Here is a 22,127-nt window from a genome sequence, read left to right as displayed (position 1 = left end):
CATGTTGTCAGAGCCCCCCCCCCCACCGTACGTGCATGCGGCGTCTACAAGCCGTCCATCACTTCAGCAGCCAGCCCACACGCCAATCACAAGAAAACATCACTTTGGACCAATAAACGTCACTCAGGGAAAAAAAAAAAAAAGGGGTTCAGCGGAACGGACCACCCAGGGTCACATGATGAAAAAGTGATGCAAAGATATCACGAGAGAGAGAGAGAGAGACAGTCGACAATATTTCAACAGGGACATTTTAAAGTTATAAAAGGCATTTTAAGTCACATCCAATAAAATGAAAATGATTTGGAATATAGTTACAGAAGAGACATTTACACCCCATGATCTACAGAGACGCACACGCACACACGCGCACACGCACACACACACAAACACGCACGCACACACAAAAGCTGGCGCCACCCACTGGGCTCTTTTGTCTCTTTTGTCAAAAAAACTTCAAATGACATCGCAGGGACGTTTGACAATAGCAACAGCTCCAGCAATCTGACAAATACATCAGGACAAGATAAGAAGGTGTTTTAGCGTACAACACTTCAGGTAGGGCTGTTAGAGTGACAACAAATATGACAAGCTTCCTTCTTATGATTATGATGCTGCACATTTAAATTTTGCCGCAAACACTGCGGGGATGACGCGCGCTGACAAAAGCAATTTGACTGCAGAGCTGTTTGTCGAGCTAATACAACTGCATGTTTGTGCAAGCAGCCACCTTCACGCCTCAGGCCCGACGACGACGACAAACGCCGAGGCTCGCTAGGTTCATCCATCATCCACTATTGCATCTGATTGTGTGCGCTTTTTGCTATGCACACACACACACATACACCGAGTCACATTCCCAGCCAAAATGAAAACTAAAAAGTGTGTTGTCATGGGCTGTGTCACATAAAGAGAGAAAAGAAAAGACTACCACCCACCCACCCACTCGCGCTCAGTAAAAGTGCAATCTCAAGGGCTGTGTCTCTTACTGTGACAAAGAACACGACAACACTCACACTCCAAGTGCCGCAAAAGGATCAGACAAAAGTGGAAGGTCAAAGGTTGTGCCACATGAGTCACACAAAGTGGGTTGTGCCGTATAAAGGTTACAATACACGCAGCACGTGTCACGGAATGAAGAGCGTAGCGTCGGCTGGCTGGCTGGCTGGCTGGCTGGCCGGCTGGCTGGCTGGCTGGCTGGCCGGCCGGCTGGCCGGCCGCTGACCGGCCGCTGACTGGCCGCTGACTGGCCGCTGACTGGCCGCTGACTGGCCGCTGACTGGCCGCTGACTGGCCGCTGACTGGCCGCTGACTTGCTAAAGCGTTGGCCAATCTGTGTTGGGTGACTGCTCGTCAGTTACGGCAGAAGGCAGGCGCGTGAAAAGACAAAAGGATTTCCGTCAAATCCTGACCTCAAAGTCTGCGATACGGTGAAGCCACAAAAAGCCAAACGTGATATACCGAGGCACGACGCAACGTCAATTCAATTGTTTTAGGTTGTAGCGTTCCTTTGTTCGCCTAGCCAGACTACGGCCCGACCGACGACGGCAGCTTCTTGCCTGCAAGTGTCTTTTCCATTGAAACCCCATGCAAAGCGGCGGCAACCATTTTAATTGCGTGGCGGCCATTTTAGGCCATAAAGTTTGCTACTGCTTTCAATCGGCGTCTAGACGTGTTAATCGGCGAGTCAAAGAATATGTCAGCTTACTACGGCTCTTAAGTCCACCACTTATTTGCCGCTAAGCTCCCTCACAGCTTGTGAGTGGAACCATCGCACACATAATTAGCTCTGATTGAGCCAGGGACCTCAGTTTAGTGCAGATTAGCCTCCCCGATCAAGGAGAAGATGGAGAATGGCACCCATTCCCCAGCCTGTAATCAGCCCTCCCACAGCCCGTCAAGTCTCATGGCTGCCTGCGGGGCTAAGTCCCCCCCCCCCCAAAAAAAAATCTGCATTTGCACGGCAGCTCTGCCAAAAAGGACGCAAAATCAAGCGCTTTTGTCGTTACGACGGCGTCCATTTGCAAGCGCGGCGGCGGCGGCCCTGAAAATGGACAGCCGCTTTGCGTAGGAATTCGTCACGTTCAGACGAGAGCGTCCTTCCGGAAAAATGGCACCACTCCACTTTGTGTCGCGGGAGAAGACAAAGAAAAATAGGCCAGAGTGACGCAGGGGTCACCTTGTGTCAATAAATAAAAATGCAAGAACTATTCCAAATCTCCATGTCAGAATTGTGAATAAAATCATTGAAAGGATTTTTCACATTTCCACATGCAATTTCTTTTAAAAACATTTTCCATCTTAACAACGTCCAATTATCCTCATGTGATTGAACTACAAATGAATTCAAACACAATTTTCTATTTTGAAGCCCAATATTTGTTTGAAGCACATACTGTGTGCTCATGGAAACCTGAAAAATATTGTCTAATAAGTCATCTATATTGAATTGATCAATTGATGAATAATATTAAGATTAAAAATGATCATATTCATAATATTAGAAAAGGAGAATTCAGTGCATTGTTTCAAATGTGAAAAAAAGGATCATTTTAAGGGGGAGCGACTTGAATTGGTCTTTATAGCGGAATATGATTATGAAACCTAGATAGCAATATAGTATAATAGTGTTTTTGGGTGAACGGTCATTTTATTGAGCCAGCTTTATTCAAATATTTGAGATCCTTTTTTCGAGATCCAAGTGAACGGAGGATAAAGTTGGGTGCTGAGGCTGAGGCGGATGCTGTGCGAGCGAGCGAGCGAGCGAGCATGTGAATTTAAACAAGTGGGAGGCTCCATTCAAGGGACTTTTTAATCACAAAGAGCGGAGGACTCACCGATGAGCATGGCAGCGGCGTGTCACTCGCGTGTACACGGGGGAGGGAGCACAGGTGTGCACGGAAGCGCCCGCCTGATGTCGGAGCGTCCCCTCCCGGGTTTGATGACAAACGCCGCCGCCGCCGCCGCCGCCACCCCGACGGGTGTCCGGGAATTTGTGGCCGGATCCTCAGTTAAAATCCCTCCCGCTGTCGCTCGCTGCTCGTCTCGGCTGGACGGAGGCGAGGAATGAATGAGGCGGAAGAGAGGGATGAGAAGAGCGGAGCAGCCCAGACCTCCTCTCTCTCTCTCTCTCTCTCTCTCTCTCTCTCTCTCGCTCTCTCTCGCTGGCTCTCTCACTGACTCCCCTCGCTCTCTGTTGCGTCTTCTGTCCCCCTCTCACTACCTGGACGGCGGCATACATGTCTCCAAATGTTTCATTTTGTATTCTTTAAGAGGCATGGCTTCGTGACGGTCGGGGCAGCACGGGTGCTATCGGGTCAGGAACTTCATTACCGGGTTAAACGTTTTTCTTCTTCTTTGCTTTTCCTTCATGCGTGCCATCTCACGCTTCATCTTGTATCACTTTTTTTCCCCTTTTTCCCTACGTCCAATAAAAACAATCGGAATTTGTCACCTATCAGCATCGCATGGCCTCGGTAGACCTCAGTTCAGTCAAAATCAAAGAATGAAATGCGGTCGCTCCCATTATTTTTGTCCGAATAATTCGAGTGAAAAAGTACGACTTTGATTCCTCGGACGGGTGTCGAGAATTTCAGCCGATTTGTTTTTGACAACAGCAAAAAAGTACCACTGAGTGAAGATGTCGACTCCCGCATTACAACGTGAGGTCGATGTAAAAAATGAGCCGACTTCTACCTTCACCCCGTCGGATACCCCGGGGACACGCAGCCCATCTTCCCTCTCGGCTCGATAAAAAGCGGCAAAGCGTCGACGTCCGTGATGTCGCTGCCGCCGAGAAGCCAAGTACAAAGGAAATCCAATCATCCCAGCGAGCGTTTGACGCCTGTGAGAAACAACAACAACTCAGCAGAGCAACTAAAGGCCACCTCGGGTCGCTAACAGCCAGCGGATTCGGCCGCTCGGTTCCGAGAGAAGGTCAAGCTGTCGAGTCGGGCGGGATGTATACTAAGAAGTTTGGTGGTTTTGGGAGACGACCGCCTCGCTCGCCGGGGCACAGTCAAGAGTGAACACAAGTTGAAATGGGATGAAATAGGAACACGTCGTTCCTTTTCACTTCAAAAGAGCGGCCTGAAAAAGACAGACAAACTTAACAAAACGACACCACGACTGACGACGGCTGCCGACAGCAAGGCAAAGTAAAGCCGAGACGGACGGACGGACGGACGCACGCACGCACGCACGCTAACGCCAGACAGATGGCACCTAAACGCAACACTGGCGGAAGCTGTTGTTTCCCTTTTGTTACTGACACCTTCTGGTGTATGAACTTGATCCGTGCCATCCGTACAGAGAGTGTCATTTCATGCAGACCATCCAAAAATGTTCCTTACTGCATATCTTCTGCCTTTTCTGAATTGTAAATACAAAGCTGGATTCCATTGAATTCCAGCTGCGGCAATCCATCAGTGCCCATAAGTTGCTCATCAAGCCATTTTGGGGGCGCTGCTTTGTTCTGCTGCTAATGTATTACTGCTGGATGAGTAAAAAAGTGAAATGATTCACGGGCCGCCCGGCTGGCGGGCGAGCTTACCGGGTCGACATAATGCGTCGTTGATGCAGAGAGACTTGGCCTGTTTACATAAGAGCCCCAATGTGGTGGGCGAGTGCAGCCAACTGTTCCAAATAGAAACCTGGAGGATTCTTCTATGAATGGAAATATACGCTAGACATTAGTCACATCCGCACCTCCACATTTAGCATTGGCACAATGCCTTTGTATATGAGCAAAGGTATGCGGACAGGAAGTGAGAGAGCGAGAGAGAGAGAGAGAGAGAGAGAGAGAGAGAGAGAGAGAGAGAGAGAGAGAGAGAGAGAGAGAGAGAGAGAGAGAGAGAGAGAGCGCAAGAGAGAGAGAGCTGCTGCTGCTGCTGCTGCTGGGTTCCCTCACATCAGTCATTCATCAATGACTTTTGTCAACCGGGGTCACCAGTGGAGGCGGAGTCACTACTGGCTCTGGAGGTGAGCCCAAATTCAACTCGCAAAATACATTTTGTATGCCACTACGCTCAGTCCAATCCTTACAACCCGACCAGAGGGACACTAAAGGCATGGCGAGAGAGAGAGAAAGAAAAGGCATGGAGAGAGAGTGAGAGAGAGAGAGTGTGCATGTGTGTGTGTGTGTGTGTGTGTGTGTGTGTGTGAATGGGCCAATGGAAAGGCAGAAATGAGGGCCTACCACATCTGTGAGAAGCAGTCAGCGGACATCAAGAGCCATAAGGGAAGATGCGCAAGCAGCTGCGGAACTAGGCCGCCACGCACGTCGCATCCTCCTCCACCCGACACCAAACTCGCCACGGATGGCGGCCGGCGACTTCTTCTCAAAAGGTCACCACAGACGGAGCGCGTAAAGGACTGCAAATGTCGTATGATTAAACATCTTTCATCATTCCTTACGTAAACAAAATGATTTATCCCGAGCGCCGTGGGGGGGAGGGGGGTTGGGTCGCGCACGCATCCCCACGCCGGCTCCCCCGCGGGCCAGGCCGCCTGCCTGTCGGGGCGCGTGAGGGCATCGGCTCGGCTTTAACGTTGACGAGCGGCGACAGCCCGCGCTCTGACTAGGAGGGAGGCAGGGAGGGAGGGAGGGACGGAGGCAGGAGTCTAGCCGAGCGAGCTAAATGTGCCAGCCAGCGCCGGCAAACACATGCGAGCAGATAAACAAACGTACGTAACTTGGCTACAAACGTGAGTCGGGAACATTTTTGACATCGATGCGAGATTCCCGTCTATGGGGACAACGAGCTCATTGAAATGGTCATGCGACAACAGAGGAAACAGAAGGGAAAGAAGACGCCAGGTGTCAACCCAAAGTGGTTCCCCCGTAACAGCCCCCCCAAGTCCATCCAAGTCAAAAAACAAACATGAGACACAAGATGAGCAAAACTGAAACGGGAAGTCCAGCCATCGTCCCACCCACAATGGCTATGACGGGATTGAAAGAAGATCCAAATTGGATGGATGGATGGATGGATGGATGGATGGATGGATGGATGGATGGATGGACGGATGGATGGACGGATGGATGGAATAAGCCAGTTGAAAAGAAGAGGAGAGAGGCGTGAAGACAAGCGCTGACAAACAGCTTGACAGAAGCCAGCTAACGGCAGCAGTGGCAGCAGCCAGGCTGACACTCGCTCGCATCAGATGGAATCAAGGAGAGCGCCAGTGACAGCGGCGGATGGGCCACACTCTAGACACCACGAAGGAGACTTCTGTGAGAACTCGCTGCCATGTTGATTTTTGGGGGGGGGGAGAAAAATGAGCTTCCCCAGCAGATGGGCCAGTCATCAAAAGACGGACACATTCGACATTGTTTGATTGATTGGGAAGCAGTGGGAGAAAAATCAATCCACATTTGGAGATCCTTCCTTCCATTTCTGATCTTTAACATTGCTTTCAGCAGGCGAGTGTGGTTTTTTTCCCAACGACCAACACACCCCACCGCCGGACACCTCGACGTGACCTCCAATCTATCGGCGGCGCTTGATTTACTCGGGCACTTCAGAGAGCGCAGAGTTGCTATTCCAAATGTCCGTCCTTGTCTCCAGGAGAGAGTGACAGCTTATAATTGGAAAAAGGGGGAAAGAAATGAGGCGAGAAGGGCTCCACGTCCAGTTCAAATGACAAGCATAGAGTCCCTTTGCTAGTTAATCCCAATGGGACAGGCCGCTCTAATCCCGTTATCAGAGCCAGCAGATGCTGTTGACAGAACAATAAGCGGCAGCGCAAAACCCCGGAGGAGGTCATGAGCCACAAGATGACTCTTCACACTCATTTGTTTCCAAATCCCGTTCTGCTTGTGTGTAGACGAGTAGCGAACAGAAAGGGGGGCGGGGGGGGGGCGCCTGACCTCAGGAATGCTCCAAAATAATAAAGTCCAGACACGCTGAACACACATCACGACGCTTCAAACAAGCATCCTTCCATCAAACGCTGCCGACTCCCGCAAATATATTCACAATGCAAATGGTGCATGATCAGGCTCGGCAGGTCTAAAAATAAAACATTTTGAACATTTTATTTTCATTTTTTTTTTCTTTTTGACGCATTTGTCAAACCTGACATCTTCCATCCACTTTTAGAACAACAGAAGGAATCACTTTTAACAGGGCACGGCGCAATGGAACGGACCAAGTATTGTTAACCATGTGGTCGTGACCAACGCGTGACGACTCGCTCAACTGACGATGGGTGGCGTTACACCAGTCTGCGCCGTTGTGGGTGTGAAAACGGACTGTTTTTAATGCGCATTACTGCCACCTACAGGGCCGAGGTGGAACATCATGGTTCCAATTCCAAATACAGGAACAAATGCACCCCGCGGGACAATAACGGCAATTTATTAGCCGCAGAAAGTTACGTGTGGCCGTCGCGTTGGCTTCCCTCCCTCCCTCCCTCCCTCATCCCAGCTCAAGCAAATCCCATTAAAAGAAGCCTTTCATCTACCTTCACTTCATTATGGAGTAGAAACGCGCCGGGGACCAGTGCAGGCAAATTCCACCACGACGGCTAATCTACCATATTACATTTCAGACTATATACTACATATACATATACATGTGTATATATATATACATATATATATACACGCATATCTACACACACGAGCGCATATATTACGTATGTACACATACACGTGTACATGTATTACATGGTGGTGAATTGTCCTGCATTAGGCATGATGTGAACCAGGATTGAGCTTGCATGCAAAAGAATGACATACACTACGTAGGTCAGCATCAGTGCAAAATGACAACATATTCCCCAGAAACCAAAGGGCAAATAAACATTGCAATGTGTGCGTGTGATTGGATGCTACGGGTCACAGGCTTTCAAAGGGAATTTCTGAATCCTTATTTTAAGCAGAGCCAGAGCCAGAGCCAGAGCCAGAGCCAGAGCCAGAGCCGGGCTTAATCTTGGCCGCTCGCCCGCCCGCTCGCTCGCTCGCTCGCCCCAACGAGGGTGCTGATTAAAAGCTAATTATACGCTACAAATTGGGCCTGGGGTTCTCACAGGCAGGCACTGCTGATTTGACACACGGCCCCGGACTCTGGACCGGACTCACCCCCACGGGGCCTCATGCGTGTCCTCCCTCCCTCCCTCTCTCCTTTGGCCAACAGGCAAGGGAACAACATGTCAGCCATGAAGGATGCTCGGAGCAATGTCGCAACCGCTGTGACAACAATACATTCCATACATAAAAAAAGAATATGAAAGACTTTAGAGGAGCGTGACCTCGGTCTATTGGAACGCAAACGCTCAACATCTATTCGAAAACGGAGCGTGTGTTAGCGTGTCAACGCTAACATCCTGACTTCCTGTCGCGACCCTCCTCGCGTGGCGTGAAGCGTGCCAAGAAGCCAACATCCTCCCAGCCATTTGGCAGTCGTTTGCTATTTACGGCTCTGCGCCGTGGCGCGGCCATTTTGCTTATTTTCTTAGCGCCGTGTCTGGATAAAACCTCGCACCGCATTTGCATTGGTTTTATTTATGAGCTCGTTGAAGTTACACTATAATTGACTTTTTTTTCCTGCTCTCGAGTGACACAACGAGCTGCGCGTCAAATGGAGCGGATTTACATATATATCATTTCATGTATGCACTGTGAATCTACCAAAGCAACATTTTATGGACAATATAATATACATATTTAACCTTCTATACAACATGTTAAATGGCCTTGTTAGCAAATTTGTACTATATTTTCTCATTTATTGACCTTAAATGTAGTGTCATATATATATATATATATATATATATATATATATATATATATATATACACGTATATATATTAAATGCTATCCAAGGCTCATTTACCATCCTGTAATCATATGTTCCCTAATATTTAATGTATGTACCTTGAATGCATCTCTAACATCCTATTTACATCATACTGCAGCTGATGTTCCATACAACGTCTATAAAATGTCTAATGTACGTCTGTATGCTAGGTTCTACACGCAATTATCTTCCTTCCTTCCTTCCTTCCTTCCTTCCTTCCTTCCTTCCTTCCTTCCTTCCTTCCTTCCTTCCTTCTTTCCTTCCTTCCTTCCTTCCTTCCTTCCTTCCTTCCTCCCTTCCTCCCCTCCACATGAATGCACCCATGGAGAGTGTTGACATTTGCCAGCGACTCGACTGGACCCCGTGAAGGGTGGGTGAGGGGAGGTGACGCACCATCCGCTTTGGGCGTGCGTTAGTTATGTCCAGATTGGTTGCGGGGTCAGCGGTAAGCGCTGAGACAAAAGCAAAGAGTCGCCCCACGGGTGCTTGCACTGCACTGTGCCTGCACTGTCGACAAGCCAGCGAGGGGGGGGGGGGGGGGCGACGGCGCTACATGCTCACCCCGGTGTCAAGGACGCCATTCTATCACACCTGGAGCACAGCAAAGAGGACTTGGAGCCGCCTCCTCCTTCCTTCCCTGCCTGCCTGCCTGCCTGCCTGCCTGCCTGCCTGCCTGTCTTTATTACGGACCGGAGGCGATGGGCCGGAAAATTCCCGCGGAGAAACAAACCTGCATCTGCATATTCCAGCCCCCGTTTGGCGTCTGCCAACGGCGAATAAATTAATTCATGAATAACAATGAAAATCATCTGCTCTAAACTCCGACGTACGTGTGTGTGTTTCTTTGGCCGATACTCATGGGAGTTTATTTGCATAAACAAGTGACATAGTGACAGTGCATAAATATTAGTTTGATCTGTCCGAGCCTCATCAAGAGAGTAAAAGGCACAGCAGGCTTCCAAGTTAAACACTTTCAAGAGCTTCGAAATCAGTGGATGTGCCCTTCCCCCACAGTGGCTTGTTTCTCGCATCGGCGGATCCCCTTGTGCGCTGGCCTCGCTCGCTCGCTCGCATGCCCGCCGACATTTTTTCAGAGTTTGAACCCGGCAGGGCAGGGCAGGGCAGGGCAGGGCAGGGCAGGGCAAGGCAGAGCGGGATGATGAGCAGAGCGCAGAAGAGAAGGAAAGCGCAAAAAGTGGAAAAGAAAACCAACATTTTTTTTACAGCTTTGCTTCGCACATTTGGCTCCAATCTAAAAAGGTCTGGCTTGGAATCTGGCCTCTGGCCTTGCCGTGCGGATGGGGGAGTACGACAGAAGTCATTTCATGTCGTCAAGAGGGGGGGGGGAGGAATTGGAAAATGGCACAAGGCGACAAAAATAAAACACAGATGCGCAAATGCATTCATGCAGAAAATCCTCGCCTTTAATCCAATCCGTCACGCTTTATTAAAGCAGCGGCGCGGCAGAGGAGATGGCATCAGACGGGCGGCCGCGATGACGAGCGCGCGCTCGCTCGCTCGCTCGCTCGCCCGCCTAACAGGCACGGCAAATTTCAAAACCAAAAAGGAAAAAAAGTGCACACATCAGAGGAAAATGAGATATAGAGGAGCGTGAAAAAAAATGCTAATTCTTTCTCCTCCTCCCTCTCGCTTTGGCAGATCTGGACGACGTTACACGTGCGCAAAGACGAGCGCCTGTTCACGTTACGAGGTCAAATCAGGCCTCTCTCTCCCATCAGCCTGTCATCCTCTGCGATTGCGCCAGGGCCCATTTTATATGTGGGGAAATAAAGAAATCAGCCCTTTGCGTGTCTTGCTAAACATCTTGACTGGGATTCACGCTCGCAAGGACGCCTTGCTGGAGATGAGATCCCGCTTTTGCCACAAGTCGTAAACACATCATTGACTTATTTTCTATGAAGTCAAGGAATGTTTAGCATTAGTGGCTGTGTCATAACAACAGACAGCTGAGTCGCGCACGTGTCTTAGTCGGTCTGGCTTCTGCACCTGTCCAGCCAGCATGGACGCCAGAAGGAGGAAGGGCCCAGACCTACTGTCAGCTCAGCGAAGCGAAGCAGAGCAGAGCAGAGCAGAGCAGAGCAGAGCAGAGCAGAGCAGAGCAGAGCAGAGCAGGAATCCAACACACACCCACGCATTTGAAAGAAAAATACTCTTTTTAGGGGGTGGAATGAGGGAATCAGATAAAAACAAAAACAAAAAAAAAAACTGTGAGTATATGGGCTGACACAAACACCTATTTACTTCTTTAAAACTATCCAAAGCAGTCGCGCACACACACACACACAGAGTGAAGCTGAGGCGGGAGGGCGGGAGGACGCAGCAGGGCGGCTTGCAGCCTGGGGGAGTCAGCAGAAGGTGAGTGGAGATAAGGCCGCGCCATTGTGACGGCGTGTCAGAGAGAATCTGCACACGGCATCGCTTCAGCACGGCTACGCGGCAGTGCACGCATGCGCCTTTGCATCAGCCGGTCAGCCGATCGGCCGGCCAGCAGCATCCGCTAAACAGCCGCTCTTAATATAATAGGATGCTCCACTACCCCATCAAATGGCAGTCAAAGCAAAAGAAGGCCATTTTTGGGTGGCCCCATTCTCGAGACGCCTACCAAATGAAATGAATCCATTTCACTTTTTCAAGAACCTTTGAATACTTGATCACTGCTTTATGGCGGCCGCTGGTGTATTCCAACGTTTGGGTGGATCTACTCACGATTGGTTAACATGGCTACCAAATTTGAAGTTGCACTACCAAACTGCCTTAGGTGAATTTTCAATACATCAGGAGGAAGAAACTAAGAACAAAAACCCCAGTGGTAGCCTGACCTGCGCCGTTTGCCGTCTTGCCTCCGTCGCCGTTCTGCTTGAGCCTCCTCTTGTGCGTCTTGCCGTCGTAGTGGACCTGCGCCTGCGCCGCCGAGTTGAGTTGGATGTTGCAAAGGTCGCACGTGGTGTAGCTGCGCTCTTTCCGTTCCCTCTTGGGCCTGTGAGCGCGCCCTCGCGACGGCCGCCCGTCCGCTCGGCCGCAGTCCTCGCCGCCGTGGTCGCGGTCCGGTTCGGAGCTCGGCGAGGCCGATTGGCCGATGGGATGCTTCATCGCTAAGCCAAAGAGGCAAACAAAAAGATCACGATTACATGGATGTACGTATGTATTCCTTCAAATGGCATGTGTGGTACGTAGTATATCTTTGAGTCAGCGCAAAGGGAAAACAGACATGGTCATATCATATTTGGAAGCTGAATGTGATATTTGAATCCCTGTGTGTCAATGTGATATTCAAGCATGCATGCATGCATGCATGCAAGCGTTCCCTACAAGGCAACACCAGCAACCGCCAAGGCTAAACAATCATAGCTGTGCAACTGAAATGCACCACAGGGGGGCGACAGAGAGCTTCAGTGTGAAGTCTGACGTGACCCCATCAAAAAAGACAAGTGTACTGGGACTAAGGGATCAAGTTCAACCTTTGCGCAACGATTAAAAGAGCTCAATTCAATTTAGTGCGACCGAGGAGATTTTCGTTGTCACTGTAAGTAATCGTTGGGGGGCGGGGACACAAATTGTACCGAGAGAATGAAGTTGTAATCTAATTAGAATCAGTTAGAAAGACTCGCCAGGTAAAAGAAAGAAAGAAAGAAAGAAAGAAAGAAAGAAAGAAAGAAAGAAAGAAAGAAAGAAAGAAAGAAAGAAAGAAAGAAAGAAAGAAAGAAAGAAAGAAAGAAAGAAAGAAAGAAAGTGTGTATAGCTCATTACAATCACCACAAATAAATGAGAAAAGTTGGCTAGGCAAAGGAGGGGGAAAAAAGTTCCCCCAAACATACCCGCTTGTGCATTTTGGAGTTATTTATGTAAATAGCACAACCGCACGCACGCACGCACGCACACGTGCTGAAAAGACATTGCGGCAGGCAAGCAGCGTCCATGAAAAGCACCTATTCAGATGAGAGGCCCCATTGCAGCCAATGAAGAACATCTCTGTAGTCTTTAATGGCGCAAAGCTACGCACACGCCCGACGCTGCCGCGGAATTTGAGCTGAGGCTGCCGGAAGGTTGCTTTTGGTGTCAGGAAAATTCATGTTCTTACAAATCAATCTTTTGTTTTCTTCAAACACTCTCCAAACGGCCAACACGTGACACACCGGGAGGACGGCCGACTCGCCGCTTGCCAACGACTCGGCATAGCTGTGCAATCAAAAAGAAAACATTTACGATACGGCGCCTGCGGCCACCGCATCCCACAATACGCCAGGAGGACTTGGACTATGCTTGTAACCACGAGCCCATCCGCTGTGCCCGTCGGAGGGGCCCCCGGGATCACTCCACACACGCACGAGAAAACATTTGCTAATGGCATGGAACCTGCTTTAAGGCGCCTACAAGTTGTTTTTTAACATTCCACCAATGAGCCCATCGATTTATAGAGTAAAGGGTTTTGACTGAAATTTTGCAAACTAGTGATGTCTGCTAGTGAGCGTCTATTGAAATGTTTTCTTTTTAAACGTCGGTCGTCGTCAATGTAGTAGAAATACACACGGTTGGAAATTTACTGAGAGTGTATATTATTAGCCCGCCTGCCCGCAATGGTGCCTCGCTTTCGTAATTGGCTCACCACCACTGCGCCCCTTCTTCTCGTGCGTGCGCACTGGGCTTTACCCCCCCAACAAAAAAGAAAAAATGAAAGCATCCAGTTCTCTCACTCATCAAACATTCTTGTGCCTTTAGCTAAAGTTAGCACGTTGACTCGGAACCACAAAGTGGAAGCGGGGAGGAGATTTTACAGGGAGGGGTTCCGTCCAACGCTGGATATACTTAGACGCTTGTTCATTTTCTATTTCTTGGGCCCATTCCTAGGCCCATTGCGCAAGAACCCCACACAAGCGGTGACGTCCAAACACCTCTGGTGACTAAAAGATTCTCAAAGCCATTTACATATTATTCATCCCTGGCGATGCCAAGTCACGCCAGTGTTTTTGCGACGCATTCCTTCCAGACACGGCGGCGTGAAGGACACGTGCCACCGTCCAAGCCCGAGGTGCAGTCGCAGTCATGGCGGGCGCCAAGCGCGGGCGGGCCGGCCTGCTATTAACTGGGATTTGACGACAACATGACGTTTTGAGATGATTGCGGGTCAATAAATCAAATCCAACGCGCCGCAATGAATCAGAGACCGAGTGCGGGGATTCTCGTACATCAGGAAGTCGGCGGAGACGAGAGATGAGATGGCCAGATTTGGGCTTTTTTTTGCTCAATACTGATAACTGGAATTATGTATTGAATATCAGATGGATTTTGTTCACAGTTCCCAGAATGTTTACGTTATGAGTGTAAATGGATCTCCCAGGGAAGTTGTGGTGAAGGCAGGTGCCTGGCTCAAGTCTGGAACTTGGGAGCCTCCATTTAGCAGCGGCAGGGCAGGGCAGGGCAGGGCAGTGCAGTGTGGCCGCCGTGGCCGCGCTGACACAGTAAAAGTCCATTTTACTGGCAGCTTGTGCTCTCAATGCGTCCCAATAAAAGGAGCTAAAAGGAGGGAGGGAGGTAGGGAGGGAGGGAGCGAGGGCTAAACGCCGCTTCAGCATTGACTCCAGGTGTGTTGCGGTCAAAGTATTATTGCTATGTATCCCGGGATTAGCGGCGGTGTCGGCGCTGGCACGCCGTCTGCTGCCCTTTGCGCTAATCTCCGGGCGCATCCCTCATTCCCCGGGCCGACACTTGTTATTGGCGTTGCCGAGATACTCGGCAAACAAGGAGCAATTGAACGATTAGCGCAGAAGAATGGCAATTGTTCCCGATGTTTACATAGACGCATACATGTTGGATTTGACCACATGACCTAAGTGGAGAAGGATGCAGAGAAAATAGGTTCCGACAAGAACAGAGATGAGGAAAAAGCAAACGTGCCTTCCTAATCTCATCTCATCTCATCTTTTGCACATGTGTATTTGTAGCAAAAATATGAGCAAAAGATTCAAATCAGGGGGAGCCTTTTCTGGAAGAGAGGGAGGGAGGGAGGGAGGGAGGGAGGCTCTCTCTTTGCAATCAGAGCAGACCTGCACTCCACTCGGCCGAGCCTGGAGCTGGAAATGAAGAAGTCCAAAAAGGAATGACAACAGGGTTTTTTTGGGATGGTCAAATGGGATGGCTAGTCATACATAAATCAATGCCGCATAGTGTCATAACTCTGCTCGCAGATCTGCGCTGGGTCGGTCGGGAGCTGCACCTCGCTAGTCGCCGTGGCTCACTCAGTGATGAATGAACTGCACTTATGCACACAAACACAGCTGAGAGCTCACACACGCGCACACACAGCTGTGAGAATAACATGACAACACGGCGCTCACATTCACTGCTTGAGCGTGTGTGTGTGTGTATGTCACCCTCCTCCCTCCCTCCCTCCCCAGCTCGCCACAAACCGCTTCCCATTTTCTGTCATCACCCCAAAGAGCTGGAGAATAAAGCTATTAGCGCAGTTAAACTAGGCTAATTATGTGACACACTATTAACACACAAGGGTGTGAGAGCACGCTGTGCGCACGTGTTTCCCCAATTACCTTTTGCTTCCATTACAAGCACAAAAGTGAAGTTGTAACCCATGTGGAGAAACATCAGGAAAGCCACCTCCAGACGGATGGCGAGAAAATCTACAGACGAGGAAAACCATACGAGGGCTCTCTCTCGCTCGCTCGCTCTCTCTCTGGCTCGTTAGAAAGGCGCACATTCATCCAGTCGGTGACTTTGTGGGAACCAAGAGCGGCAGATTAGCCACAAGTACGGGCTTAGCGTGGAATTCAAAGCATTTTCCTTTCCATGAGTGATGAACGTGCCAGTCAATGGCACGGATGGCATTGTTTTAGGACGACAGATTACTTCATACGCAGAAAGAAACTTCTTGTTGTGTCTTCCATTACCGCACACGCAGGAGATGAAGACACGAGTCAGCGCTACCGTTTTGGCCATTATTGTCATCTGACAATGCCACAGAATCGGATCAAAACAACAAACGTCCGACATTCCTCGTTGAGCGGCGCGCTATTTTTAGGACGCAAATGACTCGCTCCATATATCCACGTACGTATGTATATGTACGTAACGGAGCGCTAAGTTAGCGCGCTAAGCTCGCGTTTCATCTTCAGAGCGGAGGCTTAGGGCTGCACTTTAAAGACCTCACGCAGCTAATGGAGATTGAGACACTAATAAAGGACAAATAAGCCGTAACGGGGCCGGCGTTTGGAGGCTATGCGAGCGATGACAAGTTGACAAAACACAAATGATGATTAGCAGCAGGCAGCGCTTTTCCAATCTATGAAATATGACGCTCCCCTAATTTGTGGCTCAACAAATGCTGACCTCATCATATTGGACATGGTCTGTCTCCATGTTTGTTGCCGCCGCCGCCGCCGCCATTTGTGTTCACATATCTGCGTCTTAAAGGGTAAGCGCACACAACTTTTAACAAGACGGTGTTAGCTCGTGTGCTTATTTGCTGTCAGAATAAAGTTCAATTTCCAGTGACTGCCCCCGCGCATGATTTTGGCTTCATCCATGCGTGCTAGGCCAGTCTGCCGTCATTTGAAGGTTGACTTGTTTAATTAGCGACCACGTCTTTTGCATATGTTTTGCTCACATGCATATACAGCTCCAGTGGTGCAATCGGTCAGCGCGCCGCACTCAGAAGTACGGACGGAGTAATGCCGAGGTGATGACCGGGTTGCTCACCTGGAGCATTTCTTTTATTTCAATGAAGGCGAAATGGTCAAGAAAGATGATTGAAAGTGTTGATCTCATTTTCTTCCAGCTTCCATCCTCGCTAACGTACGCTAAAAAAAGCTCGTTTACAAAAGCCAACTTGCTCGCTACTTTGCTACTGTTCCGGATCTTCTGGCAGACAGATGTTTGTAAATAAGGTTGTCCAGATATCGGCAGGTAACTGCTCATTATTTACTGTTGTGTAAAGGGTACGTCGGACAAATCAAGCAGGCTCCGATAGCGCCAATACCATGTTTGGCCTCTAATCAATGAACGGCTCCCTGGCTTTAGCATCGAAAGAGTAAACGAAGCGCGTTAGTACGAGTGAGTCATTTGCGCGCTGCGGCGGCATGACTGTTGTGATTCACCGCGGCTCCTCTTTTGACTCATCCCATTCGAAAGTCCTGCCTGCACACGTGTACTTTTACACGTCACTGCCATGACAACACGGACAGACTCTCACGTTCCGAGGGAGGGGAGTGTACATTTAACGGACCGCTCAAAACAACCAAACACAGTCATACGCATGCCGAGCCAGTAGGGGGTGATGTCACTTCACTTCAATGAGCCTTTTCCAGTGACTACCGCAGCATTTTGGGAAATGATAACCATTAGAATTGAAAAGAGTCGCTCTTAACGTGTGCTGACAATATGACGGATTAGTCACAAAAGGGAGGGGTCACTTGGTAAAGTCATGATCGTCACCGGTCAACGCTGTTTTGCTTCAAATGGTCGAAACCGACAAATGGAGAATATAGCAAAAGCGTCGCGTCGCGGTTACGTACAAAGGTGGGGTCCAACCACTGAGCTCTCAGTTGGTGCCACCAGTTGAGACAACTGTGCAATACCATAGTCTATCGTTTGTATGGTACAAAAGTAACACAAAATTCAGACAAAACGTGTCAACGTCATCGGATAAAAACGGTTCCTTCCGATGATGCACGGACGGACAGATTTTCAAAACTATTTCTTTGGCGAGAGGATCAAGATAGTAATAAGGTAGAACGTGAAACAAGTCTTGTACTTGAATCAAGTTCTTTCCACGAGTGCCACTCGAATCCAATGCTTTGACACGTCAATAAAGTCACGGATGTGTGCCAAGGACACAGGCCGAGCACGGTGACAATTAAAAATGTCGCTTAATGGGCTCACGTTGCTGCTATTCTGAGCCGCTGCCGCCGCGTGGCTATTAGAGGAAAAGCGGAGCGCTCCAGTCAAGTGGGCCAAGGTCACGAGCGCAGCTTCGTTTTCGGGCGCTCGCTGGCTGTCGCGCAGGCACTCCGCGGCCATTAGCATAAACGTCGACCTGGGAGGAAGCTTTTAGTGTGGCAAAAAGTGCTCATCCAGGTCGTGGAGTGGTTTACGTAACAAGTCTCCTGGGCGCGGAGGAGAGACGGCTCCTTCGAGTGCCCTCGGGGCTCATTACGTGGCCCGGCCCGCTGCCGTATTAAAAAGAAGACAACGGTGTCTGTCTGCACGTGTCCTGAAGTCTGAAGGCGCTCCAATACTTTTGGAGGGGCCAGGCGCGCTTGTTCAGAGGATGGACTGGCTCCGACCACTTGGCAGTGAAATGAAAACAGGAGGCAGTTCAAATCGGCCTCTGCACGGGGTGGTGAGAGACGGAGGGAGGGAGGGAGGGAGGGAGGCTGGAAGTTAAACAGCAACACACAGAGCTCCAATGTACGCCCTTCAAGGCTCTACTGTACCTCGCGGCGGGCGAGCGGGCAGGAGGGCAACCGGGCAGGCAGCCCTCTGTGTGTTTTGGAAGGTGGGACAGGGAGTTCCAGCCGTTAAAAGCGTTTGGAAGGCTCTCAAACGCCTGTCAAGTTTTTTCTACAGCCAAAATGTGTCTCCTCGCGACAGAAGTCACCCGGGTTTCTTTTTTGGGCACCGACTCAACGTGGCTGCGACTGCCGTTAACCTCATCTTGGTTCGTTTTGTCAGCACACAAAGAAAAAAAAAATGAATACGGCAGTGACGGTTTGCGATTTATGGTTCAATTATGCCGCCACGAGCTGGTGATGATTGCGCCGGGCTCGGGGGGGATCAAGTCAACACGCTAACTAATGTAGCGCCAAGGGCGGTCGCTTCATTCAAAGGCAAATTGCGGCGCGCGAGGTCGGGAACCAATCGGCTTCCTCTGCTATTTCACATACTACATCACAAGTACGTTATTGTGCAAAGCATTTTTCGACATCATCGCTCACTGGCTGTCATGACACTGATAGCGTTAGCTACCGTTGAGCCGTTAAAAAAAAAGTAAAGATAAAAACGAACGTTCAAAACTTCGATTCATGCCGAAATCAGCCTTACATCAACTGAGAGTGCATTTGTCAATTTCCTGGCAGCTCCTATTTATTTTGCCAGCGTGTTGTCGTCGCAAGCAGCTGTGGCACACTGAAGCTGTGTTCAACGGATAAACGCGTCAGTGTGCGCGTGTTTGCTTAAGCGTACACACCGTGGCCACTGTCCGCATGTGCGCAGGTAGCGAGGTGTGCCTTCTACAATGATTTCATTGAAGGCAAACGGGCCACGGAGCGTCGGCTCCTATGGCTGCTAAAGAACGGGAGGTGCTTGCTTTAAGGTGCTTTCTTTGAGCAACAATGACAATTCGAAGCTTGCTTTTATAGCTTCGCTGGATGACAATGACAAGCCAAAAATGCGCTAAGAAAGTCAAATGCGAGCGTGGCCTCCCCCAGGGCAAGCTGGATGACTGATGCTGAGTAGCGTGGAAGCTCCCGTTGGCTCAAGGCGGAAAGCTTCCGTCGGGGTCAACCGAGCTTGCCATGGCGGCATGGTGGCGCTTGCCATAGTGGCGTTTGCCATGGTGGCATGGCGGCACTTGGCATGCCGGCCGGTGCTTGCCATGCCGGCCGGCGCTTGCCATGCCGGCCGGCGCTTGCCATGCCGGCCGGCGCTTGCCATGCCGGCCGGCGCTTGCCATGCCGGCCGGCGCTTGCCATGCCGACCGGCTTTGTGCAGCTGTCAGAGTCCCGATTCTTCTAACATGGCATGAGGGGAAAAAAAATCCAATTACGTTCTAACTCAAGTGGAAACGCAAGTTTGGTCACTAATTAAGTTTGTGTGGCAAATAATGTATCATTCACCTTTGGTAGGGTTGTCTTTGCTGGGGTGTCCAATTTAGATTTGGACTTTACAGGGACGTCTGCCACATTAGTTGGTGGTGCAATTGATCAAATGTGAAATGAGATTCATTTGATGATGGAGGGAGGATGCAAAAGAGTTGCAGTGCTGCCAAATGCAGCTATCAAGTGTCGTCTTTTGGCTCGTGCCATCGAGCGTCTCGTTAAGCTGTCGTCAAGTGCCTAAATTTGAAACCCCGGAACACCAGTAAAGCATCTTCGTCTGCTCAAACTTTTTTTTTTTTTTTTTTGGTCGTCCAAGTACGTCATTTGAATATTGTTTAGCTGTATTATTGATGACAAGACGCAAAATCACACACGTGGGGACTTCACTAGAACGTTAAGAGCACGCAGTCATTTCGGCACAGTCGATAAAATGGTAGAATTGGTTTCCGTTTTGTAGCCACCGTAATGGCGATAATTGCCACTGTCGAAATGGACGACTCATCATCTTAAACAAAGCATCGCAAAACTTGCTCAGCGTTCACTCGCAAATTCGTTCGGACATCTTTTGAGCCGCTTTCTCTTGAATTTTGCCATCAACTTTTACTTCCCGGTCGAAATACGGTGTCCCAAAATATAACGACAAACTTACCAACACGTTGCAGGTGTACACACCTGAAGCCCCAACAGCCGAGCAACAGCCGAACCGGCCTGCACCGTCGCAACGGGCACCGGACGTCTCGTCTGGCCGGGTACACGCCTCCGTTCTATCCCTCCCCGCTCCGCCCGGCTCCGCTCCGGTGGTCGTCAGTGGTGTCAAAGACGCGACGGTCAAAGTAGATAGGTCAAGACTGACCCGAGCGACGGGAAAAAGTGAAGCGAACCATCGGACGTGGTCAAGTTTCCACAGGGTCAGTGAACGGGGAGATTAGACCGGAAATGTCTTTTCGAAACAAAAGCACAAGGCGATCAAACGGAGGATGGAAAATGTTGACAAACACGGACATGGGGTGATATTTCGTACTTGCTCATCGGCATGATCACGTAAGCAATACGTTTGAAAGGAAAAGAAATGCATTTCACCCAAAGGTGATGTGTTTTCCAACACGGCTGCCAAATGAAATGTTTTATCTTGAAATGAGAACACAGAACTAAGTGTCGCAAGGATACGTCTTGTCGAATGGCCAATTTGTTCAAATTGATTGGCATTCAATAAAGAACCGTAGGAACTATATTGCATTGCATTGCATTTTAAACCAATAAATGACATTCACTTCACAAATATTATCTTTATAACTTTGAACATACTTTGATAGTTGTTGTTAATACTCCCCCCCCCCCCCCCCCCCCCCGTTATTATACTAACGTTAAATTCAGCTTCTCCAGCACACCCGCGAGTCCAGTGAGGTTAAGCAGTACAGGGTGGATGGTTCTTCTGCTATTTGTTGACTGTAAGAGCACCTAAATGTTACCCAGCGTGCCCTGCGAGGGCCATTGTGTTTTGTTTTCCTCTTATCTTGGACCAGAATTGCAGAAAATAAACACGAGCTGAATGGACTGATGGGCATTCGATAAACGGAAAAGCCAAACAAACCTGAAAATAGAGTGGCTGGCTCCTTGCGGGAGGTATACACGGACCAACGACATTGTCACCCACGAGAGGCAACGACTACTTTTTGGCCTCGCGTTCAACCTCCTCGGTGCAAAACGCGCTGGGCTGGCCTTGCTCGTAAAAATAGAATGCGGGCTCCTGAAACATAACCCCCCCCCCTGCCCATCCCTCCTCGCCGTCTTAAACGTTCCAGAAGAATCAGCGTTGTTGTTGTTGTTAACACAACCTACTACCAAGCTTGAATTGACGTGTTATTTGATCAACATGCTCTGATTCACGTGGAGAGACTAAAGGTCAGGACGTTAAAGCTTGGCAGGAGGTACGGTATCCGAGGGAGGCCGAGCGCACCTGCCCCCCGTCGGGTTATGCGGGTGCCCTTTGGGTGCTGACAGCTCTGCTTACGGATGCCAAGACAGCTTAGTGCACGCCGGCCGGCCGTCCTCGCTAACGCAAGCCGCTCGCAAGCCAATCAATGGGCAAAGTGGTCCAAAGAGGGGTTTGCCCATATCTATGGAATAGATGGCTTCAATGTGAATCCTAGCTGTGACATCGCAAGCACAAGAGTTTTGCCTATTGCGCTACTGCCCTCCAGTGGTGGCTCCCGCTCCTGTTTCTTGTTTGCTCTTTGTTGACGTCACTCATCTCAAGAATGACGTGTGTGTGTGTGTGTGATTGGGTGAAAACAACAATCAGTAAAGTCAGCCTTCCGAGCTTTATTTATTTATTTATTTATTATGGCACTTTTGACATGTTTACACGTTACGAATGATTTTGAGGCCCCTGGTAAAGCATTTGAAAAGCAAACCAAATGTTATATTTGCTCTGAAATTAGCCTCTTGTACCAAATGAGCATACCAGGAAAAATAAGAA

At 49.6% G+C, this 22,127-nt stretch overlaps 1 protein-coding gene across 5 annotated transcripts in view; it reads right to left on the bottom strand.

Moving 5' to 3' along the window:
• The window catches only part of znf385c (zinc finger protein 385C), a 33,413-nt gene extending 12,832 nt beyond the window's left edge, over nucleotides 1–20,581 (bottom strand). For 3 of the 5 annotated variants that reach the window (XM_088357454.1, XM_088357453.1, XM_088357455.1), the window contains exons 1-2: nucleotides 20,298–20,581; nucleotides 11,642–11,914 (exon numbers count right to left, since the gene is read on the bottom strand). In XM_088357454.1, the coding sequence (XP_088213580.1) occupies nucleotides 11,642–11,912 (271 nt within the window). In that variant the 5' untranslated portion in view covers nucleotides 11,913–11,914; nucleotides 20,298–20,581. Of the gene's footprint in view, nucleotides 1–2,834; nucleotides 3,078–11,641; nucleotides 11,915–20,297 lie in introns of those variants that run through there. The other 2 variants (XM_088357452.1, XM_088357457.1) reach the window with 2 other exon arrangements.
• Between the last annotated feature and the right edge of the window lie 1,546 nt (nucleotides 20,582–22,127).

This window comes from Syngnathus floridae, chromosome 17, assembly GCF_059516105.1.
Source record: "Syngnathus floridae isolate MCC-2025c chromosome 17, RoL_Sflo_1.0, whole genome shotgun sequence".
Taxonomy (NCBI): domain Eukaryota; kingdom Metazoa; phylum Chordata; class Actinopteri; order Syngnathiformes; family Syngnathidae; genus Syngnathus; species Syngnathus floridae.
This window is presented reverse-complemented; position numbering and strand designations above follow the sequence as displayed.